At 39.4% G+C, this 22731-nt stretch overlaps 1 protein-coding gene across 1 annotated transcript; it reads left to right on the forward strand.

The window, feature by feature from the left end:
- The first annotated feature begins 2613 nt into the window (after positions 1 to 2613).
- Positions 2614 to 22311, forward strand: LOC115337222 (A disintegrin and metalloproteinase with thrombospondin motifs 6-like). The gene is made up of 8 exons (XM_030005332.1): positions 2614 to 2708; positions 5659 to 6049; positions 6825 to 7189; positions 14760 to 14928; positions 20221 to 20438; positions 20949 to 21032; positions 21529 to 21674; positions 22302 to 22311. The coding sequence occupies exons 2-8, from the start codon at positions 5953 to 5955 to the stop codon at positions 22309 to 22311; spliced, it is 1089 nt and encodes a 362-aa protein (XP_029861192.1). The 5' UTR covers positions 2614 to 2708; positions 5659 to 5952.
- Positions 22312 to 22731: the final 420 nt, after the last annotated feature.

Raw genomic sequence — 22731 nt, forward strand, 5'->3', positions numbered from 1 at the left:
AAGGCTCCCTGCTGCCGCCGCGCTCGGCTTGGCCGGGGGCCGGCAGCGAGAGGAGGTCTGGGGCTACTTCAACCAAACTTTACTGAGTCCTTCCTGCTCTGCTTGCCTTCCCTCTTCCCCCCCTCCCCCCTCTCTGTCTCTTGCTCCCCCCCTCTCCCCCCCCCCCCCCCGAACTCAGATGATATTCACATGGTATTTTGCACAGAGGAGGCTGCTCAAGAGGAGGGCACCCACCCCCCCCCCAATATAAGCCTGTTTTTCCTTCCTTCCTTTCCCCCCCCCCCCTTTTTTTTTGTTGGAAAGACAAAATGTGCAGAGTGATAGGTTGGGTGAATTGATGGCATCCTTCCTCCTGCCAAGCCAGCCCGTTTTCTAAAAACCCCTTTTAGGAAGGCTAGAGAATTTTACTCTGTTGGAGAATATAAGCCTGATGGTTGCTTGCACAGAGGGGAAAAGCAGAGAGGAATACGGGAATCGTCCTGTGCAATCTCTATTGTTTGAAACTTACTTTATATCAGAAATTGAAGATGAAAACGGTAAGGAAGATTTCACGCTATTCAATGAAACTTTTTGCTTTTCTTGTGTCCCGAATAATGGTGCGTGCAGGACTTTGGGGAGCGGGGGGAGGTTTATATTGCATTAGGCGAGGTGGATTTGGAGTAATTTCAGACAGAAACCTTTGAGGATGGGGGAAGGGGCTGCGAGGATTTTCAGCCGAAGAGAGTAGTGGTTTATGAAGTACGGTCTCGAACGGTGCTTTTTTTTTTTTTTTTTTAGGTTTTTTTTTTTTTAGGTTTTTCATACTTTTAACACTAAATCGTTGGTAGAGGGAGGAAAAAAGAGATAATAAATCAAACAACAGATGAAAACCAAAGCAGCCCCCAAGCCCCAACGACAACCTACAGCTACTCCGGATTGCTTTAACTTTAGGAATCCCGGCGTCGGGTCGGGTCGTGCCGTGTCCGGCGTTGTCCGCTGCAGCGGTCAAGTCGGACAAGTGCATATTTTGTGCCGGGGCTCGGAGGGTCGGGGCGGCCGCCGTCCCGCAGCCCGATGCTGGCGGGGATGTCGGGCTCTCGCCGGGCTCATCAGGAAGATGGAAGCGTGTGGTTTTGATTTACTTCGAGCCGCTTGGGGTTTGCCAGACTCTTAACCCCGCGGAGCCGTGTTCATCGGTGTGTGTCTGTCTCCGCAGCGGCCCGGGGTTAAAAGGGACTTTGTTTGGTGGGAGGAGGTAAGTGGGCTCTCGCTGCCTGGCGATGTGTGTGCGGGTTTTGTCTTCGCTATTTTCTTTCATTGTTGTACAAGAGAGAAGAGAGAGGGGAGAGAGAGAGGGAGAGGGAGAGTCAGACTCTTGTTTTTATTTGGGCTGCCGGTGCAACGCGTTTGGGCCAAACGCCAAGTGTCTGGGTCACACGCGTTTTATCCAAATAGATTCAGCGCTGCTGTCTGGAAATGGGCTGCTGAAAGTTAACTTTAGGATCAACTCCACCACAGCAACCAGACTCTTCCCTTCAGCCTCTCTAGGGAGGAGGGCTTTTTTTTTTTTATTATTATTCCCTTTTTCCTTCTGAATTTTCTTTGAGGGATGTGTGTCTGGTGACCTCCAACTGGCTTCAATACTAGGGATTTTTAACTTTTTGTGCGTGCAGACGTGTGTATATAATATGTATGTGTATACGTGTTGGGTTATACGTATAGCCATGTATTTTTCTAGTCTGTTGACTTTTTGGGTGGGTTGGTGTGCATGGGTTTGCTTTTTTGCATCCTCCCCCCCACAAACTCAGTGACAGCTGAGCCCCGGGCAGGGCCGGCGGGGAGCCGTGGGGGAGGCGCGGCTGGGGGGGCTGTTCATACGACTGCAACCCCGTCCCCCTCCGGGGCGGGGGGGGGCGGCCGGCAGGCCCCGCCGTCCGTCGGGGCACGCACAGCAGCAATTCTATGCCTTGCGCCTCGCTTTCTGGTTAATTTCCGGGGAGGAAGGATCCGTCCTTTCCCTTTGTACGTGTCCCCCACCCCGCCACCCCCCGGCCCCCGTTTCTTTTCACCGAGCCCTTCCCGGCGCTGTCTGCGCGTCGCTCTTTTCGCCGGGGGAGCTCCCAAGGGCCACGGCTAATCCCCGGCTTTTCAAGCCCGGCAGCGCTTTTCACGGACAGCCCCGATACCTGTAATTGAATTTGTGTGATTGATGCCCGCCCCCCGCCCCGTCCCCTCCCGCCCCGCCCTCCGCATTTCCTTAGCAACCACTCGTACTGCCGGCGCGGACGGCCGCCCCTGGCCGCGCCTCACCGCGGCGCTCCCCGCCGCCCGCCGGGGCTGGGGAGGGCGGGAAGGCGGCGGGCACCTCCACAGGCGACGCGGGGGCCGAGCCCGCCGGGGGGAGGGGGGCGTGGTGACAGCCGCCCCCCCCCCCCCCCCCCGCCGGGATTGGCGGGGCCGTTTCCCGCCCGCCGCGGACCTCGACGCGTTTGTCGCTTCACTCCACCCGTCCGCTCCGCCCTGAAGCGTAACCCCCGGTTGGTCTGGGTGATCCGGCGCTGCGGTGTCGTGTTGTTTCGGCACCTCGGCTCCTACCGGGAGACCTCGTCATCGTCGTCGTTGCCGCCGCCGCGTGCCGGAGCCTGACGGTACTGTGGTGGACGTCCCTGGTGTGGAGACCCCGGGAGTGGAGCGGGACGTGGCAGTCCCCGGGGGAGGCAGCAAGTGTGGTGATGCTCTTGGGACGGCGGTCTGCTGGTAGCCTGCCTTTCCTAAAACTTCAGCTGCCTTCAGTCGAAGGGACGCTTTAGTTGCCCAAGGCACCTTTGCTTAGATGGAGGCTCCCTGGGTGACTGGCCTGAGCAGTTTGGCTAGTCACCTCCCCGTTATCCACTTCCTGCCCCAAAGTCTTCCCGTTCGTGTTTATGGCCTTTTTTCTCCTCATTGAGTTGCAGTGGGTAGGAAGCTCATGGCATCAGTGACGGCACTGCCACTCTTGTCATCAGTGCCTGCACAGAAATGCCAGTGCCACGCACCTGCTTTGTCATCGGCATCCTGGATTTTGAAAAACATCTCGTACTTTTTCTTTGCCGGTGGACAGAACTTTTCTAATTAGGTGGGAGCTGTGGTTTTAGGTAGTAGTTCAGGACATGGAGCCACGCCTGCCCTTAGCAGTGGGTGAACGTGTAGTTTAGCCACGAGGGAGAAAACGCTTCTTACTGTAAGCTTAGTGTTGACCAAATGTGTCATCTTGACAACAGTGAAAAGTGGAATGCTGACTAAATGCTACCGAGGAAGATGGAAAAAAAAGGGGTATAGACAGTTTACGCTTTGACATTCCTACCAAACTTCATACTGGAAGTACTATATCGAGTTACCTGTCCGTTAACTACTCCTTAACTTATCCTTCATGTCCGTTAACTACTCCTTAACTCTGAACATTAATATAGCTACACGTGGTCTGCTTGTATCAATGCTCAAGCTGGCTGTAATATGTTTGGAAAGGAGGTTAAAAATTCTGCTGAAACTTCCAGCAAGCTTAACGTGAAAGGAGATTTTTCTTGTGTGAAGCTTGAAATGAGGGAGGCCATTTCACACAGACCCCTGCAAAGACACTAGGCGTGGGTGACAGTTGGACACTGTTGACCAATGCCCACCATGTGGGCTGTTGGTGTCTAAACAATGGGCACTGTAGTTTATGTCTAGTATTCTGAGCAACGTAGCTCCTTAGGTACTACAGTTGCAGGAGATCTTAATGTTAGGATAACTTAACAGCCAAACAGGCTGAACATGAGCTCCCTGATACAATTTTTTGGCTAAGTAAAAGCTGTGAGGCAATGTTACCTCTATATATGGCAGTAATGAGCCATTACTGGACTACAGCGTCCAATTCTGGTGTCTGTGCATGAAAAGGGATGCTGACAAATTGGAAAGGGTTCAGAAAAAAACTGCAGAAGTATTCAGACATCTGGAAACTGGATTGTACAGCATGAGGTAAACCAAATAGGTTGAGCTGCTTATCAGGATGTGTCAAGAAGTGCTTGTATCAGATTATAACTCTCCATGCAAGGAGAAGAAAGCAGCTTGTTAGCGGATGGGTGAAGCAAGATAATGGTGACAGGAATTTGAAAGTGGATGTTCTCACATTAGAAATAAGGCACATTTAGTGTACTGATGTAGCTGAAGAGTGTGGGGCTCATTATGTGTCTTCAAAACTTGTAAAAGTCTAAAAGCTGTAACTAAATATTAGCTGGGAAATAAAGAGTTCACATGGAAGGCCAGACCAGAGGTTTTATTAATATGCTTTAAGGCCTTGAAGCCTGTGAATGGCATCACTAAATCCATATGCTTCCCCAGGAAAAAATACTGCTAAGCCAAGCTATGCTTGCAAAGTATCTTTTATGCACTCTACGAACCTGATTAAATCCTGTGTGCTGTCTTGAAAGATATTTAAAATACAGGTATTGGAATGATCAGATTAACCTCATTTACGCAGTAATAATTAGATGTATTTCAAAATGGCTAAGAAGTTTCCTAATTCCTAGAAGTTTTCCTGTGATGCTAGTAGATAAGATTTGCATGACGTTGATTTTTCTTGAGATGGCATGCTACAGCTCTTGAACCTTTACAAATAATCCACTGGCTGCAGGGGTATTACCTCTCTGAATGAATATTGTAAATCATTCCCAGAATTTTAGAAAGGCAAATTTATCTGGTGCATGTGTAGGTGACTCTGTATGCTTTTGGAAATTTGTTTTTGAACAGTCTTCCCTTAGGTGTTCTGTTTTTCCATTGTCTGCTTCAGCAGTTTACTCTATGAGCACAGGTGTGCTGCGGGTGCTTAAGAGGACTGATTAGTACCAGCTGACAAAACACATGGTTTGGTATCCCATGATACTGGACTGTTGGTTGATTGCATAGATCTTCCATTTAATCCCTGGCTGCAGCTAGAGCTGCTTTTTAGTATTACTGCAGTAGTGTTTTAAATGCAAAAATAACCCCCCAACAAACATGTTATTTGCTTAATCACATGACCTGCAAAATGAAAATAAAAATATATTCTACTACAGCAAATTGTAGTTAAGATACATACAAAACATTTTTTTGACAACAAATATTTGAAAAATTAGAATGTGTATGATGAATAGCTTCAGATACTGAAATTTGTTCCTTGGTATTAGAACGTGCAGCATTCCCATTTAAGTGAATGAGAATTCTGCCTGCATAAGCAGAACCCAGGCCCAAGTAATAACAGAATACGTGCTGCAGAAAGATCAGATAACTGTACTCTGGATTCTTTCCCAGGTCTTCTTTTGTCTACTAGTGTATTGGGTCTAGTTATTCACTGCTGAAATCAATGAGTGCATAGCATTGATTATAGCTGGAACAAGTCTGAACACAGTATTTGAGCAACAAGAAACCTTAATTTTATTAATTCTTAGGCCTATTTAACATAAAGTCGATATGTGCATCTTAAGCTATATGGATCTGCTGTTAAGGTTAATGGTAATTCATGGGTTTTTTTGTAAGATTGTGACCTTGGACCATAGAAGTGATAATGGTTGAATTTTATTTCAAAATGTTACATTGTGTAGTTCACTATGATGGCTTAGTGTTTTGTAGTGTAGATCTGTTTTAGTAGAAAGAATTTGCCTTAACTCATTTTCTTTTGTTTTTCAGGAGAAGAAACGGAGCAAGTTCAGTAACTATCCCGTCTAACCTCTTACTGGTATCTTAAGGAATCTTACAAATACTTATTTTCAATTGAGAAAATGACTGCAGATATAGAAGAAAGTACAGGTTGTTGGAAAAGAATACCTGTCAAAAAGTGGAACATCCAGTAGTTAATTTGGAAGTAGTATAAAATAAATATACCTGTTATGGTGCGATTCTGGAGTGGAGTTAACTCTGTAGCACACAGGTAGCTCTCCAAGGAGGAAAAAAACCAAAAAGAGCTTTCTGCTTTTCTAAATTATGGAAATTTTTTGGAAGACGTGGACATGGATTTTGAGCCTAGTCATGGTTTCATCAGAATTTCACAGTGACAACAGACTTTCATATAGTTCTCAAGGTAGGGTCTGATCTCTGTGGCTGACAAGAAGCATCTATTTTTGCATTGCATTTGGGTAGTATTTTCTAAACCATATTTATGTAATTAATGAGATCATATGGGTTCTGCTCTTAGCTTTATCATGATTCATTGTCATGGAAGTTTAAATATAGCAAATCTGATTAAATTTTTTGTTTTAATTTTTCTGTCTCAGTGTGGGGAAAGCCTTGCAAATTAAATCTAGTAAAATGTGGTACTCGATAATAGTTTAGAGACTTGCCATAACAACATTAACATGTTTTAGACTGGGAAGTAAGGATCAACTCTTACTTTGATCCATTAACATTTATAGTTTTTAATGAATGAAGAGCCATTTACATGTTTTTACAATATAATACTTTTCATTACTGCTGTTTCTATTCTTGTAGGTGGATCTAATAGCTTTTGTCTTTGAATGGTATCACTGGGAAGAATGTGTCCTTCTTAGGTTAGAATTTAGCGCCAAATGTTTACATATTTGGGGTAAATAGGAAAAGACATGTAGTTAAAGACTTTTGTGTTTCCAGTGACATTAAATTAATAGGAAACGGAACACATTTTCTTGATGTAAAAAGAAAGAAAAGAATGGTTTACTTCATTTAGTATCTTGTGTCTACCTGAAAATGGCTTTTAATCATGAGGGTGATGACATATAGCCACGTATGGTTTATGTTTATACTACTACTTGTTGTTTCCTGTTGTATTTTCTTTTCTTCTATGCCCACTCCCTGGACTGTCTTACCTTGTGATTACAAAGAGGAATTCCTGTCTTACCTTGAACACTACCAACTAACGATCCCAGTAAGAGTTGATCAGAATGGAGCCTTCCTCAGTTTTACTGTGAAAAATGCTAAACCCTCAAGAAGGAGGAGGAGCACAGACCCTTATGACCAAGAACTGGCAGCATCTAAATTATTTTTTAAACTTTCTGCCTATGGCAAGCACTTTCATTTAAACCTGACTCTCAACACAGATTTGGTGTCCAGACATTTTACAGTAGAGTACTGGGGGAAAGATGGACCGCAATGGAAGCACGATTTTTTAGACCACTGTTATTACACAGGATATTTGCAAGACCAACACAGAACAACTAAGGTGGCCTTAAGCAACTGCAATGGTCTGGTAAGTGCACATTGTGTGTTCTAGTGTAATAGGGTACTTGTCCCTCTTAAATTACAGAAGAACTGAATTGGCATATTTTACATTTTTTTGAGTCCATATGGGAAGCAATCAGACAGAAGGGTGCAGAAAACTCCCAAAACCTGATCTGGGTCCTGGGGAAAAGTAGTAATCAGTTTTTCAAGCTTAATTTTAAGTACTAAGACCCAGTTCTGTAGTCCTTTAGGAGGCAATGTTTTCAGTGTTTACAGTGTCTGCACTAGGGCTGCAAGATTAGGTCTGTGATGAGATCCTTGCAGGTTATAAAAATGTTGCAAGCTCAAGGGGCAGGGAGGAGGAAACAGTGGATCCTTCAGGATGCTGAGTCTCTCCAGAGAGATATGGGTTGAACTGAACCCTTGCTTGTTGTCTCTGAGAATTTGGGTTTAGAAATTTTGAGTAAATAACAGGCAAGAGGCATTGCTTGCTGTAGAAGTGATCATTGCTATAAATTCAAAGAGTGAAGAGGAAAGTAGATCCTTTGGAAGTACCACCATCAGAAAGTAATTACTTACCTTTTTCAGAAGTATTTTGTTTACAAATTGTAAACAGTTGTATTTAAAAGTAGGATTAGACACTTTCATCTCTTTTATTCTCATATCATTTCACTGTTGATCTCTTGATCACATGATGGTAGTAATTGCATGGGAAAAAGCTTCTTTTATTCCCAACAGAAATTAGAAAACAAATGCAAAAAATTAAAAAACAGACTATTGAGTAACGAAGTACTAAAATAGAAGGGCATGACTAGGAAAGACTAAATCAAGAACCAGTAATTTCTCTAGTAAAAATATATGTATATATTATGGTTATTCATTCTGGTTTCAATTACAGTAGAATACTGGTCAATCTCCTTGTTAGGATTAGACAGATCTAACTAACTGCTAAGGAAAAAAAAATTACACAGACTTGCTAAACTAATTCCTATTTATCCTTGGAAGTGCTATTGAATAATGCATCCTGGGATGTTATGTACAAACAAAAGCCAACTGCTTCAGACCTAGGTAGGTTGCGTTACACCCAGCTACTAGTTAAAATGGTGTTGCATTGAGTGTGGTGTCACAGCTTAGTTAATGCAAACTAGTAGTGGATAGGTCTGAATTAAGTACAATTTTCACTTTGGTTTTGCAGTTCCCGTATAGTAACTTTTTTGTCACAGTTATATAAGCTCTTAAATTAATACAGTTAATCATTTTGCTTTTGAGTTCTCTTCAGCTAAAAATACTATGGAGACCAAATCCCTGCTTTCAGGACTCACTGCTAAAAGAGGCTGCATGCCTCTATATCTCCAGAGTTTCTGCCAGTTGAGGCACAGACTGATTGGTCCCCTTGGAGCCTGCAGTCAGTGCCATGGTGCTCCCATGTCAGTTCCTCTCAGACCTTGGCCAAGGACTGAGCCAAGAATGCCTGCTCTTGCCTTAGCCGACTGGTTTTCCTTTCATGTTAGGAAAACAAGAGTGGGGTGAAGCAGGAAAAGGGCCATGTTTTCTTATCAGCTTTGGCCATCTCTCGCTCCTCATGGCACTTCTTTTCTTCACAGAATTTAGCAGCATGGAAGGTGCCATGGTGAAGCAGAATCTTGTTTTTTTGCTTCTGTGCCTTACACTCTGAGGTGACATTTAGCATTCCCATTGCTGCACGTTTTCCTTCTGCCCTCAGCCTTGCTGTTTTGCTGGAGTGAAGCCACCTGTTGTTCTGTGGTTCTGGGTGTCCGTATGTTAACTTGGTGTTTCTAAGTTAAAATTTAGTTAACTTTAGTGTGGAATGCTTCCGAGTTAAATAGTCATCTTCAATGCTTTTAGTTGTCATCAGCTCTTACGTATTTCTTCCAGGTATTAAGGCAGCCTTAATCCCGTCTCCGGTCACCCCACGACTGGCACTCTCGAGTTCTTCACGGTCATGCCTCTTACTTGGGACTGCAAGTGTCAGGTGTCCACTGCATCTCCTAGAAAGGCCTAGTCACAAGCATGTGAGGCTCCTGTCATGCTCCAGAAGCAGCAGCACAGGTGACACAAGGCTCTTGCTCAGAGAGGCAGGAATCCTGCAGAGTGGTGCAGTGATAGGCTTGACTCAGTGTCATCCTCTACTGTGCAGAAACTCCTCTGTCATCCAGTGTTGGCAGGGCCTTCCAGAGCACTGAGTATGGGAGTTACCACTCCATTCAGATAAATCCATCACAGAGTTATTTGTAAATGATGATTCCTACTGATGCATATTTTGTTACACAGCTGCTGGTTAGAACATGTTTAATAAAGCAATTGGCAGTGAATGTTGAAGACAATATTACTTGTTTTAGAATCAGTGATAGTTCGGAATATGTTGTGCTTAAGGCATTCGTTGAATTTTCCGGTCTGATTGTTGGTCTGTAAGAGACTGCCGGTCACATTCTGCATAGTCCTTGATTAACATCTGTCTCAAAGCCAGTCATTTTAAGTTTAACTCTAAAACCAGTAGTAATCTTTAACAGTGAGTGTTGCTCACAAGCAGAATTTAAGCATTCCATTTATTCCAGTTGTCCTGTTGGGAGTCAGTATTGCCAAATGAGTCAGATTTCTTCCCCTTGGTGAATATTTTGAGTTATTCTGTTCAGTTATTCAGGGTGGTCAGGTGAGACCATGATCTAATTAACCCAAGTTGTATGACTTTGAAGAACACAATGAGTTCTAGTGCAAGGAGGGCTTTCTTTCAGTTTCATTATAATAAAAGTGATGAGCAGTCAGTTCATTTCCCTGTCACTGTTTCCTGTTTCAGCCTCTCCATCTATATTTCTCATTACCAAGTGCCCCAGAATTACAGGCTGCTACTTACTGAAGTTTCATTCCAGCAGTTTCCATCTGCTGGGCCCTGATTATGCTATAAATTGTCTGAAGTTACGAGAAAAGCTCTATCATCCAGTGAGCAGTCATGTGAGGAAATTGAAGGTCTTGTCCGGCAGGCTCCCTGGCTTCCAAACTCATATTTACTTTATTGGATGTTACATTTGCGGATGGATTGCAGGTTTGGATTTCTCATGAAAGAGCCTGCAATGAGCAGCATTTCGGGGCTGTTGGATGTTGGGTGCAAGGCAACAAGGCTGAGGCATTGCCTAAGCTGAGTATGTCATACTGAAGGAAAAAAAGAGAAGAAACAGTGGTAGATTGGCTGAAGAGAGTAGAACTTCACCTCAAGGGAAAGAAGTTTGTCTAATTCTGAGGGGAGCAGGGCTTAAAGAAGAAAAGTTTTGGAGATCATAGTAGTGGAATTGAGCAGAAACCAAACTTTTTGCATTCTGATCCACCTCTGTCCTCTGTTAGGTGTCAGAGCTCTTAATTGAGTGCTCAGACAAGTTTTCCACAGTAGCAGATTTTCTCATTTTGAGCTGAAAAGCCCAGTAGTGCGAAATACTTTAAAATGTGTAGAAAGTGATTATTATTAGGAAAGTGAATGAGAAGTGAAATCACATTTTGAGGCTACTATGGTTCCAAGGAAATGTTCAGTGTAAAAGGCCAAGTATTTCTGTGGCATGTGAAGTTCCATGCACTGAGTAACATTTGTGCTGGGTAACACAGATGTCTTCATCCAAACAGAAATGATAAGAAAGCACAAGTAGTAGGCTGTGACTAAAAGCATGACCTTACTTGGTTAAACAAAGAATTGTTTTGCTGGAAGACGTCATGTTTGTTTCATGTATTCCTAAATTCGTATGGGTATAAATTATTCATATTCTTCTTAAATTAGCTCATTTGAAAGCTGGTTCTACCATAAAGAATGCATCTACTTTCATAGATTATAAATTGCATATAGTATGGTATTTTTGAGTCATATGTAAAGTAATGTCTAATTTATAAAATAATTTCTAAAGATCAGAAATTATATTGAAAAGGATTTAGTGTTAGATCAGTGTCTTTGGAGTTCTGTTGGTACTAATATGTATTTGCAGTATAGGCTTAGTATTCAGAAAATTACATATAAGCTGTCCCTGTCCTAGTTTTATCGTGTCTTTGGATTCTGTGATGTACTCTATCAGGCCAGATCACTATTTTTTTCATCTTTAAGAACACAGTAAGCTAATGCAATCTTTTTCTTCAGTCATAAAAGGACACCGAAGTGTATAGCCAGCTGTAGACATACTGAACAGCACTGACACATTTTCAGAGGTTTCCATTACTAGTACTTTATATTAAAAATGGGTAAAGCATAAAGTCTAGAAAGATTCAAGGCATGGAGAAATTGTAAAACAGTGGTACTGTGTGAAAAAGGCACGCACTTACTTGTCCTCCATAATTCAGTTTGCTTCTGTGACTGATGGACATCCCCCATTTGAAGGAGGTTAAGGCCCCAGCTGGACAGCCTGACAGAAAAAGATTCCTTTTCACAAATTCAGGGGAACTCCATATGGATTCACAGATTTGTCTGAGCATGTCAGACTGCTGGATCCAGACCTTACCTATGTTAGCAGGAGTTGACAGTCTGTAGTGGGATTGGTTAACACAGGACCTCAGACTGTTTTAGATAATAATCTTGGGAATGTTGCTTGGAGTAGCCTACTTGGGGCATTCAGCTTGTTTCTTAAAGTCATGGTATATTGTCAGAATCTTTTGCTGATCATTGTTATGTCTTAATGATATTTCTTACGGTTTGGAGCAGAAGTTTAATTTACAAACTGTTCAAATACAATAGAAAAACTAGAAAATTAAAATTAATTCCTTTTAATGCTTTAAAAGGACATTTTTTCCAAGCTCCTTTTCCAACTGAAATTGTGTTTTGCTCAAATAGTAGATTATAAGCCAAAACCAAGGTTTAGAATGTTGATTTGGATATAATAGCATAATTCCCACTATTTATTAATCAGGCATTGCTGAATGCATATACAATGGAAGTATCTCTAGCCACATAAATTTTCTCATAATTAGAATAAATGCTGGTTGTCACTGACATAGGTGCTTTTAATGTACAGAATTCAGAGTGCTGCTTAAAAATCAGTCACTGTGATTCACCAAGACAACTTGCATCAGTTCAATATTGGAAGAACAGTTTTGTTTGCAAGCAAAATTAATGTTAGGTTTAAAATCATATATGTATGCTGGACTTAGGTGAAGGGCATGTGGAGGGCAAGTGTGTTTCCAATGTTTATCAAATCACTTGGCTAGCTGCAGCAACTGACTGCGTACATGTTCTGACTACCTGGTGGTGGGTATAGGTTACAATTTATTTGCAGTTCCTCAACTAAACGTTATTAAAATCTTGTCTTAAACCACCACAGTGTTAGGGCAGATGGGATCAGATGTTAGCTATGCATAGGAAAAATTAGTGATACTCTCCTAACCTTTTTCACTGCTGGTACCTGAAGGAACTGTGATCATAGTTTGCAGACATTCATAATAGTTTTTGTGTATTTGCTCCTGCAAATACACAAACTTGTATAGAGAACTAATGCTGCAGTTAAGTGTTTATGGCATCTGAATTGACTCGCTCCCACTGAGGTCATCTCACTGCTTAAAACTATCGGTTTCAGTATCTGATATAAATGCCTCATTCATGCTTAGACTTGTTAACCTGGCTGGACTTGAGTACAGACATGAAGGATGTATACTCTGGTGTAACCAGATTTAGGTTAAGACCAGCTCTGTTGCAGAGGCAGAGCCACAGGTTGGATGGTACCTCTGTCTCCTCAGGCTTGGCATGAAGTTGACAGCCTGATGGTGCTGGCCAGAACCACTCTGCAGGACTCCCTTCCTGTGGGAACATAATACCAGAGCTTATAATGGCCCAGGATTAGCTTGAACCCAGATGTCTGACATCCAGACTGGATGCAGTCCAGACTGTCAAGGTTCTTTCTGCACATCTGGCAAACCCAGTTACAATTTGGTTTATATTTTTAATACTATTTAAGCAGTAGTGTACCAGCAAATGATTTATTTTCTAGTAAAATCCTAGACTCCAAGTAACAAGAAGGCATTGTGAGGGGAATTTTATACCAGCATCTTCCAGGTGAATATAGACCCTGATGTTACCTTCTTGAGTAAATAATTGAGTTCATAATGAAAAAATACCACTGATGAGGAACACGTAGTGTTATAGTCATTATGTAAGGAATCTGTAATTGAAAGCTGCACTGTGTTCATATGTGTATTTTCGAAATGTATAATAGGGTTATATTTGGAAAACACTGTTCTTTCTGATGTGTTATACAGGACTCTTTATTTTGTAAGTTTTATGTTGTTACTGAAATGCAGTTATTCCAGGAGTGGAGAACAGCAGGCTCTTGATGTACAAAACAGTAGCAGGATGGGAGCTTTGACCAAGAGTGCAATGGCAAGCCCTGATCCTAGAAACAGCTTCAGGATATTTAGAGCAGATACGGAGCAAGTGGTCTTATGGCTGATCATAGAGGTCTCATCTGAGGAAAAAGATACCCCCTTTAAAAAAGGTCTCATGCACCGTACTTGCTTTACAGATCAAAGGTGTTATAGAAATTTGTGATGCATCAAATCAGGATATGAATGGAGAAGTTCCTGCTTCTAGTCTCCTACCTGATGACCAGCTTCTTATCCTGGTGTAGAAAGTTCATACATTCAGAATTTTCTGGATACAGATAGCAGAATTTTTTTATTTAGCAAATATAGGTGTAGGAGTCTGTGAGGGCTTATTCCCCCAACATTTCTATATCCAAAAGGCTCCCAAAACTGGATTTTCTGCTAAAGTTCGGTTTTAATTGCTGAAGGTTCAGGAAATTGCATAGTTGGCCTGAAATCTCCCCTTTCTTCCATAAACCACTTCCTGTTTGGAAGAAGCTGAGTTCACAAATGTGAAAGTTATGAGAATAGAATATCTACTATTCTGTGCTGCAGTAGGAGGAAAAAAATGTTCATTTGTCATGAAGAATGAGGTCTAGTGCACAGTCTGCAACAACTTGGATTTGCCAGATTTGTGGCAAGACCTTTTAAGGAATAAATGCTTTGTAAATAGTGTATCCAAGTTAATATTAATAATTTGATTTTAATAACTAGCTCAGTTTTGGGATTAAGCATCTGGATGTAAAAATGCTGAATGGTTTCCCTGAATATATGTTCTAAAATTAATCCTTCATGCTGTTTTTCTTTGATGCAGCATGTGGCTTTAAGCATCTACCGGTGTAGCATTATAGAGGGATATTGGTCTCGCTATTTGAGCAAGGCCATTTTGGCTTGGCATCACTTTTAATGGATATGAATCATGTAGTTTTGGAACATCTCTGTGAAGAGATATTTGTCATATACCAAGAATATCTCTTGCTTTCTTACCACATCCACCAAAACTGATGGGAAAGAACTCCAGAAACAGGGCAATGATACTTTTATTCTTTTCTTGTTGTGTTGCTTCTAGGTGCTTACTCCTGCTCCCACTAGAATCAGTGGAGGAGAGCTGGCTTATGCATTGTTTTCTGTGTGGGGTTATGGTTGTGGATTTCTTCACAGAGATAGATGATAGTCAAATGTTTTTTAAAGTTAAGCTTTTAAATAGAAGTTTTATATTGTCTGTTGTAAGTTTTTATTTTCTTATTTTCTTCTTTAAGCATGGAGTCATTGCTACAGAAGATGAAGAGTATTTTATTGAGCCTTTAAGGAATATAACAGAAGATTCCAGTAACTTTAATTATGAGAACGGTCATCCTCATGTTATATATAAAAAATCTACCATGCACCAGCAACATCTTTATGATGACAGTCACTGTGGAGTCTCAGGTAAGTGAGTATAAGTGTCATTCCTTTTAAAAAAATCGTAACTTAAGATGTATTTTAAAATCTTGCTTGGTTCACGTGTAAGACAATGGAGAATGTAGCAATGGGAATCCTCCTTTTGGCTGATACAATATGCCGCTGAAAAGTAGTTTTGCTTTTTTTTTCAGATTCAGATCGAGAGTATAGTGTCTTTCAAAACTGAGACACTGGGAGTAAGTCTTGTTTTATGCCTGTGTTGTGTACAGTGGTAGAAATGAGCACAGTTTTCCTCAAAATGTGCTATAAATGTACTTTGTTCCCCAACTGCAAAGCATGATTGAGTGACTGAGTATTACAGCTCGATCTTTAGTAAGTGTTCCATCTCATGTGAGGGAATTTGACATACATTAAATGTGTTAGTATTACGATCAATAATACATTCGGAGCTGCAGTTCACATCTTTCTTGTTTACAGAGGTTTGTGGTGTTTTGATACTGGGTTTTGGTTCAGTGGGTTAACATTATTGCATAATAGTTGAATATGTGATTTACAGGTGCCTTATGGGAAGGATTACATAGTTTTGATTGAGAGATATTTTCCCTGTAAAGCAGTTTTAACTTCCACAAATACACTTTTCAAGTACTCTTTGGCATGATTTTCACTTGCTTAAACTGAAGCTGAAAACTAACTTCTTGACAACAGCATGGAGTAAAACTGACAAGTTATTTTAGAGCACTAAAATAATGGGTTTTTTTTTTATATAATAGAAAAATGTTCTAATCTTGTCAGTTGTTTATATCTCAGAAATAGCTTGTTCTTTAAAGTTCAGTCCTGGACAGTTGTATTCCCTGAGATTCAGTGCACAGGGCAGGCTGACAAATACTAATCTTAAAATAATGTCACTGTTCATGATGTAACTTATTTCAGCTTCTTTTGGAGGTTGTAAATTCTGCTGGCACCGGCTGACTAAACTTACAGTACAGATTGTCTACAAAGGCCCATGCTTGGGAGACAGTTTTTCCCTGAGTGTTTCAGTTAAGTGTGTTTAGGGTATGTCACACTTCATGTATGTAACTTCTGTTTTAGTTTGGAAGACTTATTCCACCTACATGCTTCTAATACTGCAAAACAAGTTTCCTAACTATTACTGCCTGCTGACTGTTTGTAAAATAAGAGTGCTAATGTACGTTTCTTTTTTAGGGAAAGCTGTCACTTAAGCCTCTTGAAGTAAGTGAAAGGATTATGAAATGTAGGATGATGCAATTTTTACCATTATTATATCCCTAGAAAAAGAAACGATATTGGCCTCTGTCAGATGTTATCTTCTAGATTAATGCTTAGTAAGTCATTCTTCTCCAAGTGAGGATGAAGCAGTGGCAGCTAGTTTGGCCAGGTTGCATTCAGTCATTCTGGCAGTAACTGTTGAATGGATCATAGGTTGATCAGAGCTATGCATCCTGCAAGCATTTTTTGTGAAACATGCAGTAATCTTTAGCATTTATTCCTTTGTATATTTGATGCTGCTGTTGTTCTTGTAAGCTCCTGTGCATTTCCTGAGCTTTCATATCTGTCACAACCTGAAGTCCTTAATTATTGAAATACTAAAGCACTGCTTTTTTAAAGCCTGAGACTACTGTCAAGCTCATTGATCTCAGTTTCTCCTTTTCCTGTTGTTTTGTACACTGCTTCCACTCCATGCAAATTTCTGAAAAAATTTACTCTTCCCCAAAACTGCAAGGTCTTACTTTTCCAGATGATGTTCTCTTTTAGCGTTCTCCTCATGGGTACCAAAACCTTTTAAACTCGTTTTCTGAGCACTGTTGCAGCTTTATCCCAAAGTGACATGGCATCTAAAGCATCCCCCAGAATACCTAAACAGTAAAATAAAATATTAATTTTAAGTTTCACAGCTTTCAGACTCTAGGACCCAAGTTTACAGTAATCTTTGGGGCATTTGTCTCATTTTGGAAGTTTTGAGCAGTCCAATTTTGTGTTCTAAAATGCAGTTGTAACAAACCTGTAACTGCCTTTTGGCAGTTTATAATTTATTTTGTCTGGAGACTGTTTTTATCTTTACCTTCAGAACATTTTTGCCAGTATAATATGCTGGGAGGAATCTGCTTGTGTAGCTGTGCCACTATTCATGGTCTGGCAAGTTTCCCCTGCTGTAATCTAGACCTAAATTTATTGTGTACTTGTTCTGTATCAGGGAAGTGGTTAGGATTTTGAAGTGTTGATAGAGACAAGAGGAGTGTTATTTCTGATGTTTCTGAGAAAAATTGCAATGATTGGTAGAAAGTGAGGTGGGGAATTTGGTGAAAGGATGATCAGAATTGGTTGGGATGAGCAAGTGATGGACTACTTCATAGTAGATAGTAGAATTATGGTGGCTAATACAAGAGAAGAATTGGAAAGGCAGGGAGATTCAGATAAGAACATGGAATAGATTTTCATAACCTAAACTAGATTTTAAGCAGTTAGGCATAAGAACATTTAAAAAACAAAAAATGTTAAATTACTATTTCATGTATGTATCATCACCCAGTTAACTATGCTTTATTAAATATAGTTGAAATTGTTAAGGCCTTGGTAAGAAGTTGGCCACCGTCCAATTTCAATTGCTTCAATAGGATTTGAGGCCACTGGGTTACCTTGCAGAATGCTGTGTTTGGACAGGATTGTGAAACAACAAAAGTTGACATGTGAAAGCTGCAGAGTGGCAGATTATTTAGGGATGGCTCTACTATGTCCTGCTTTATGTGGTGGTTTTACTCATGCCAGACTTTACAGTTGGTGTATTCTAAAATGAAAAAATGCTTGTGTATACATTAAATGATGGTGTTAAAACAGTAGGAAAAAAACAGCACATAATGCTTTGCTTCAAAATATTCTCATAGTTGCATCTTGCATAAGTAGCTTTCTGTTGAATTTTGAGATCATCTTCTGTTTGTGTTCTCTCCTCTCTCTCCACCTTCACACTCACCTAACATCTTTAAAGGACTGAATTAGGAAAACTTGGGTACCATAATTGTGAACTCCATGTCTACACACGTTTGGATTTCTTTCCATTTGCAATTTAAAACCTAATTCCCTGCATTTGTAATCATTATTTTGGGATTAATTACAGTGTTTTTCTGTGGTTTTTTTTTTCCTTTCCATTTTTGCTTTTTTTAATTCCCAATAGCTATGTTTGATGTTAATGAAGTTTTAATTTTTTCCTTTTTTTAATCTAGGAATATGGTGGAAAAATGACATAACTTGCCACAGAAATATTTTTGTTAAATGTATTGCAAACTTTTATTGACATGTTCTAGCTTTTTAAAGAAAATTTAGTCAGCATTATTTAATGTTTTTAAGTAAAACAGCATAAGCATTGATAGATCCTGGAGTGTGAGCTTAAGAACTCAGGATTGTTTCCAGCTTTCCCATTACTCTGACACCAGCTGAAGCCTAAGCTTCTCATCTGATAAGAAAAGGAGAAATGTTTGTTTTTGTGAAGTCTTCCGAGACCTTTGTTTGAAAGATGCTATCAAGATGAGTCCAACATCATCTTTTCTTTTTTTCTCTGAAAGTTTTCTGCATGAGCTCATCAGCTTTCAAATGTTTAGAATAGATTTGCATTTTGAATGAAAAATTATGAATGAATGTAGAAGCAGTGTTGCATTTCTGAAGTACATCTAGCACTCTAAGAGCATCAGAAATCCTCAAATGTCACCATTTGTTATTTGAAAATGAAGAGTGGATTTTTAAAAACTTTAGTACAGAAGCTGTCAGAGAAAATTCCAGACATTCCTAAATCACTGCTTAAGTGAGATGAAAGTCTTTGAACAATTAAAGCAACTTTGAATTTCCTACAATAGAGATGAAAACCAGGAAGAAGCTTAGTATTCATTATTGAATCCTCAACAGGCTTTAATACTTAATACCATTTTTTTAGGATGGATTATACCCATTGCAAAATGAGGACAATTTTGTTACTGACATTTTTTCAACTGCCAGGTTTATTTTCATTTCTTGACTTTTCTAAAATATGCACCTTTTAAAGCCAACACTGTGGCCTCAAAAATTGTGGAACACTGCAACAGTGGGAATGCTGAAGCTTTGTATTCCTGGTTTTGACGTGAACGTACATTCTTTGCGTGTAGTTATTGCTCTTTGAAAATAGCTTAGTTGAATTGCATAAAGCATTGCTTTTTCATGGATGGTACCGATCCTATCTCAACTCATCCTTAGCTGAACCAGTTTTAGTAGAGGTAAGGACGCATCTCAGAAATTGCTCCCTTGAGCAGTCCTGTTCAGACAATTATAAATGTGTCTAACTGTTAACTTTATTATGTTCATCCTTAACTAGCAAGAATAGCTTAGATATTTTGAAATCCTACTTAGGTAAAACCAGACTAACAATATACTTTGATAAACTTAAGGTTGAGATCTGTGTGGGCCTTTGTGGAAAAGAGATATTTAATACACACAAAAATGCCAGTTTTGCAGGGAAGGGCAGGTACAATTTTGTCCTGAGGACAGGAATTCAAATTCAAATTAAGTTTGTAGTGTTTGTTTTGCTGATAATTACAGCTGTTTGGATTTTTAATAATCAATCTCTTGCATGCAATAAATTTTTTCCATATATTTACATGAACAAGTACAGGAATCAACATATTGGAATTAAAATTAGTGTTAAAAGTAACTATAGCAATTATCTCATGTCAGGCCATTTTAAGCTTCCCATTATAATTAATTCTTGAGGCAGATAAAACATAATCTGATAGCTTTCTGAAGAGAAAGTTAATTTATTTGGCCCAAAAACTATTAGGCATGTAAGCATAATTGCCTGATAATTAGAGTTTCACAGGAGGGAAAAAGCTTTTTTGGTGCCTTATCAGCGAGTTTAATTCCTTAGTATATTTTGATATCTTTTACCTTAATTTTGAATATTTGGTCACCAGTATGTGTTTTCCAAATCTTACAGCTGTCTTGTTCTTACCTTCAAAATTCTGAACTGTGCTTGTGGTTATTTATAACCAACTTTAGTATTAACACAGATGTGCAGAATCAGATCTGTTAAGAGAAGATCGATGATTTATTATCCTAAGTCAAGTTAAGGAGAATTGAGAATATTAGAACTCAAAGTTGGTTTTGCATTATATAAAGTATTTTAAAATAAAAAAAGTTTGGATAATGAATTTAATTTTTTTTTTGCCTCAAGAAAGACTTCATTTTAGAAGCTTGAAGACAGTAATCTCAACATAGAACAGCTGCATTTGAATGAGTTTTACTAGTGACCCCTCTGAAGTGTTGAATTATTTTGGTTCCTAGAAGACCTCACAAGAAGTGGTAAACCTTGGTGGATGAGTGATGCATCTGCTTTTCCAACTTCATTTCCAGTCAATGACACGTTAAGTAGTCATAGTCGACAGAAGAGATCAGTAAGCCTTGAACGGTTTGTGGAAACGCTGGTAGTAGCAGACAAAATGATGGTGGGATACCATGGTCGCAAAGACATTGAACACTACATTTTGAGTGTAATGAATATTGTAAGTTTCATCCCTCTCTGTGTTCATATCAATATGCATGTACCAAAATGATAAAGCAACTAATGAATGAAGCTTTAAAATATGTGTCAGCTTGCAAGAATTACTAGTTGAAATATGGCAAATGTTAGCATCGTGGGAAGAATGCAGTACTGTTTCTGTCAAGAAGTACACTGTGATCACTTTTAAATTGCTTGTCTTTAATTTTAAATTAATGTGATTGCATTTAGATTATACAATTCTATTCTGTTTAAGTCAACAGTCTAAATGCTCCTTGTGCTGGATGAATTATGAAACAAGGTATAAACAGTTTTGATTGAGAAGTGTGACCCAAGAAGTTTGTTTTACTGAGTGGTCATTTTTTGGTCCAACAATAACTCTTATTCAGGTGATAATTATAATTAACATTATGAAATTACACTGAATGAGAAAATAGGTTAATTTTTAACCATTTAGGAAACAAGTGGTGATTCTTGTCTGACTTTGTGCCTTTTCTTATTTTCTGGAGGTCAGGTTGCCAAACTTTATCGTGATTCCAGTCTAGGAAACGTTGTGAATATTATAGTGACACGTTTAATTGTCCTCACTGAAGATCAGGTAAGAGCTGTTGTGCTAAGCTTTATATCCCTGAAATACAAGTTACATTATTCTGTAATATAGATTTCATTTAATTATTGCTTGAAATGGCTGCATCTGAGTACAAAACCTATGTTGTAATCTTTCACTACTTTAATCAAGATGAAACAGTTCAAAGGAATATTCCTCATGTATCATCTCAAAGATATCTGTTCTTACTTCAGGTGAATATTAATACACCTTCGGGGATGTCAGTTTTATTTTTAGATCTGTATTTTGATATTCTGATTTTTTTGTATTGACATAATCATTATTAAAGTTGGAGCAGAAAGAATGCCTGTTCAGTAATACACAGCTGAACTTGGGGTCAGATTTTACAGATATAAAATTTGGCAAGAAGAGTTTATTCCTAGAAACCACTGCTTCTAATTATAGTCCCATTTTAGTTTTCAAAAGGCTTAACAACTGACCTTAGTAATTTGTTTGGAACATTTCTGGTATGCATGTTGTATTGCAGCCAAACTTGGAGATAAACCACCATGCAGACAAGTCCCTCGATAGCTTCTGTAAGTGGCAGAAATCCATTCTCTCCCACCAAAGTGATGGAAACACCATTCCAGAAAATGGGATTGCCCACCATGATAATGCGGTTCTTATTACTAGGTATGGTCATTATAAGTATTGTGTTTATTTTATTTTATTTCTGTAGCTTTGTTGTTCTTACCTGAGAGAGAGAGAGAGAGAGAGGCTAGTTGTAAAGTAATATAATTGGTAGGTAATCTTAAGAGGAGGAGAATAAATAGTTGGCTTGTCTTGAATATATCGGACTGTTAAACTGCAGATTAAGAATTTGGAAAAGTAAGATCTGCAAATTACTTTCTGCTTCTGTTAGTTTTACTTCATAATTGCCAAAGATGGATCCTATTGAACGTTTTATACTTCATAATTGAAAATAATTCATAAGATTATGGAGAACAAAACAGTATGGGAAATGTTTTGTTAACCATATATGTTTTTTATAAGAATTTCAAGCCAGAACCTCAACTACCGTAATAGTAATTTCTGCTGAAAAACAGGTTCTTGCAGATTTAGGCAATGTGAGAATCTGCTTTGTAGCTGTTTTGATTTATTATGCTTAAGATGAGAACTGACAGTTTTAATAGGTAGTTTCAAAGCCTGCATGTGTCCCCATTTGTTTGGTTCTATTCCACCATTACTGTGATAAATTCAACAAAGCTTGCACTGTAATCTTGCAATCCTGATAAACGTATTCCTGTTTGTCCTTTGTAGTTATGGGTAGGCAACTGTACTGTATTAGGAGATCAGTTTCCCCGTTGTTTAAGGACACTATTCATTCTTTTCTGTTTCCTTGAAATAGCAGCAGGTGCAGCAGCACTGATTTGGATTAGGATCTTTTTATTATAGCTTCTGCTTTCCAGGACAAATTCTGTACTACTTTGTATGTGACCTATTTGTGGTGTCATTGTGTTCACTGCAGAAAATGTTTAAATAGTGATTAAAATAATGGATCTTTTCTGGAATTTTGCATAAAAGGTGTAAAAGTGGCTGGGGTTTTTTTGGATGGGTGTTTTTAATTGGTTTTGTTTTGTATAAGGAACAATTTTTTTGAGAGGAAAGAAAAGCTGATGAAACACTTTTATGTATTTTTGCATTCATATTTCAAATATAATTGTTACATGTGGTCATTAATACAACATAG

This window comes from Aquila chrysaetos, chromosome Z (assembly GCF_900496995.4).
Source record: "Aquila chrysaetos chrysaetos chromosome Z, bAquChr1.4, whole genome shotgun sequence".
Lineage (NCBI taxonomy): Eukaryota > Metazoa > Chordata > Aves > Accipitriformes > Accipitridae > Aquila > Aquila chrysaetos.